The following is a 3,522-nucleotide window of genomic DNA, read 5'->3' as shown; positions in this document are numbered from 1 at the left end:
TAAGCGCGAAGACGCTGAGAAAGGTGCTGGAGATGATTTTCATGTGTGTCGCTCGCAATGAGTATATCATCGACATAGGCAAACACAAAATCAAGACCGCGGACAACCTCATTAATGAAACACTGGAAAGTGCTAGTAGCATTCCGCAAACCGAAACTCATATACAAAAACTCAAAACACCCAAAGGGGGTAGTGATCGCAGTTTTCGGAACGTCGGCTGGGTTAACCAGTATTTGATGGTACGCGCGTATAAGGTCGACCTTCGAAAAATGGTACAACCATGGAGATTTGCCGTAAAGTCCTATAGATTTCTGATTGGATATCTGTCGGCTATTGTTACAGCATTGAGGCGTCGATAGTCTCCTACCGGGCGAAAATCAGACTCGCCCTTTCGCGCCAAATGAAGGGGAGACACCCATGGGCTGGTGGAGGGGTGTATAAGGCCAAGTTGAAGCATGTGCTCAAACTCGGCCCTAGCCGTTTTTAGTCGGTCAGGCGCAAGGTGCCGTGGGCGCGAAAATACAGGCGGCCCAGTGGTGGTGATAAAATGGAGTGTCGAGTGGGTAGGCTTTTCCGGTTGAAAGGCAATGTCCACTAGCTCTGGAAATGAAGCCAAAAGAGAGTGAAAAGCATCTCCAGAGGTGGCAACAAAGAATGTCGGGCTAAGGACTGCATTGGTGGAACTCCCAGTCGGCGTAGAGAGCGACGTCGTGCTATCAAGAAGCCTCCGACGCCTGACATCCACCAATAGATTAAACCTATCCAAGAAATCAGCGCTGAGAATAGGATGCGGGATGTCAGCGATGACGAAAACCCATTGAAAATCTCGACGAAGGTTGATGTCGAGGCGCAGCGAAATCTGACCGAAGGTGGTTATGGGAGACAAGTCAATGGCATACAAGACAATTGAAGAGCGCTTGGGCTTGTCTGCAGTCAGACGAAGGGGCCAGATGCTGCAACAAGAGCCAGTGTCCACCATGAAGAATTTCTTCGACACCAGATCTTTTACAAAGAACGCACGATTTTTGGGAAATGAGAAGGAAGAAGGTGACGTGCTCACCTCCTCCGGATTTAGTTTCCTGAGGGCTGAAAAGTGCACGGCTGGGTACACCATTCTGCCTTTTTGGCAGAGCCACTGCGACTACGACTGCGTGGTCAACGCCCGATTGCACGGCACAGATCATTGATTCGCCACATGAGCGTATCGAGCCGCTCGGCTAGTGAATTTTGCGTCGGAGAAACTGTCGGAGGGGGCTCTGTACATGCGCACAGGCCTCGCGATGGAGATGGTTTTGGAAATTCCAATATTTTATCGGCCATCGTGGCAATCTGGTCTACTGACACAGACTCCAGTACCGTGGCCAACATTGTCTGCACATGGGCAGGCAACCTGGAGAAGGAAATCCTCCGTAAGAGCGGCCCGTCCACTGCGTTCCCGCTCAGCTCCCATAGGTGGCGCAGGAACTGGAATGGAGTCCTGTATCCCAACTGTTCCTCGGCCATCAGCTCCTTAAAATTACTCTCCTCCGACCGCGTGTTGCGGCGGAGGATTTCGGCTTTTACAGATGCGTATGTGGCGTCCGGGTGGGGACTTATTATGAGATCCCTGACCGATGTGGCGAGTCGGGGATGTAAACTTGAATATAGCAGATGCAACTGCTGCTGTGGAGGAACGGCATGTGCGTCAAAATGCGACTCCACCTGGGCAAACCACAGACCCACATCCCCTGTGAATAAAGGCAAACCTGATGCAGCCATGTTTGTCTGAAAAAACTCCTGTCAGAAAAGGGGCAGAAGGTATGAACGAGAAGTGGAGAACACGTGGAACCGACAAAGCAAATCAAAAATCATGTTTTGTGTAATGGTGTGTGTGTGCACCTCGTGGGTAGTAAAGAATAAGTGTGTGTGTGCACAAAGGAAAAACAAAAGGTACAGAAAAGGAAAAAGAAAATGTGTGTGTGTTTCTTTTTTTTTTTTTTTTAGTGTACTGAGTGCGATGAATAAAACTTTTGTTTGTACGCACCTTGCCGTCCTGAAAGGAAAAGAAAAATGAAAGTGAAAACAGTGTTCAGTGCTCTAACTGGCAAAACGTGTTCGCTGCGTCTTCTGTTCTTTTTTTTTTTTATACTTGGGGTCACCAATTGTAACAGGATCTGGAATCGGTATCACTGAAGGGGTGTCGATCCGATCCCGTCACATTCAATTTAGTTAAATATAACAGACGAAGTCAGGTTATCTGGGAAAGACAGCAGTGTTGTTTATTATTCGTGATGGTGTACGTATTTCTGAAGGGAAAACGACAGCCGAATCTGTTGTACAGCTTCTTGTTGGTTGGTTGAAGTGATTCGATGTCGTCCGTGGCTAAGTCGGTATAGTTATCAGAGACTACCAAATGCACGTCTGTTCACGAGGGCTGAAATGGCCAGAGAGGGTGATCGAGTTGACTGGGCCTTAGGGGTCAGTTTCCCGCACATGTGCATGGGGAAGACTTCCGGTGGCCACCCGGAAGCAGTCCCATTCTGCGCATGCGCGCTGAACCTTACACAGTAGCATCACTACAGATTCTTCATTGTCCATCACAGGGGTCACCTGAGGTCAAAAAGTTGAAAATTGGAACAAACTTCTGTGAAAATGATCTTGAGGGAAATCAGAACTGAGAAATCAACCCTGACACCTTAAGACAAACATTGAAAGAACTACTGAAAATAGAGTATAAGCAAGTCATGGAGAGAAATGATAGGGGATGACATCCGTGGATAAACTGATGCAAACAAATTAGTCAATGTATGCAGAGACAGGATGCGAAATAAGTGTCTAACATGAACAGAATTAGAGGCAATAAAAAATAATGCCACCACACTCAAGCTGAAGTGCTTGGTGCAGACAGAATAACAAACAGGAAAACATTCAACCTATAGATAGAGACAGCTCTGAACTTGCTGTTGATGTAGGCAATTTAGAATCTGAAGTAGTAGTAATGTAACGGGAAGTAGGAATGATCGTGAAGCTGCAATGGCTGACACATTTGCTGAAGCCAATAGAGAGAAAATACTTGAGGTGAAAAACAATATCCCGAGAGAACATCTAGAAATGAATGAGAGGGATCAACACCAAATCAAATCACTGTACAATCAAAATATATGCATATGCTCTGAAGCAGCTTCTTGAAAATGAGACAGATTTAATCTCATTATATACTCAACAGCTATTGCTGGCACAAAGAAAATAGGCATCAAGATAAAGAAAAAGGTTCACAAAAAGGCACATGTACACCCAATGTGGAAAGGGCACATAAATGAGGTAACCAAGAGCTTCTGACAGGAATTATTGACCTTAGATGAACTCTTCAAAAGAAATAATGTAAAGGCAAGAATGGTTTAGAAAGTGAAAATACAATCTAATAAACATAAATGAAGTCCTGAGAGCAAAAGAGATGGTTAGGCAAAAATTGCAGGTTAAAGCCCAATGTTTATGTAGGTGTGAAAAGAGAAACAAATTTTAAAAAACACAATAAGACATTTA

General features: G+C 45.4%; 1 protein-coding gene across 1 annotated transcript; it reads right to left on the bottom strand.

Moving 5' to 3' along the window:
* Positions 1-1,155: 1,155 nt before the first annotated feature.
* Positions 1,156-1,758, bottom strand: LOC118768063. The gene has a single exon (XM_036513849.1). The coding sequence runs from the start codon at positions 1,756-1,758 to the stop codon at positions 1,156-1,158; it is 603 nt and encodes a 200-aa protein (XP_036369742.1).
* Positions 1,759-3,522: the final 1,764 nt, after the last annotated feature.

The sequence above is a fragment of the Octopus sinensis genome, linkage group LG27, assembly GCF_006345805.1.
Source record: "Octopus sinensis linkage group LG27, ASM634580v1, whole genome shotgun sequence".
Lineage (NCBI taxonomy): Eukaryota > Metazoa > Mollusca > Cephalopoda > Octopoda > Octopodidae > Octopus > Octopus sinensis.
Note: the sequence above shows the minus strand (reverse complement) of the source record. Positions and strands in the feature narration are given on the sequence as shown.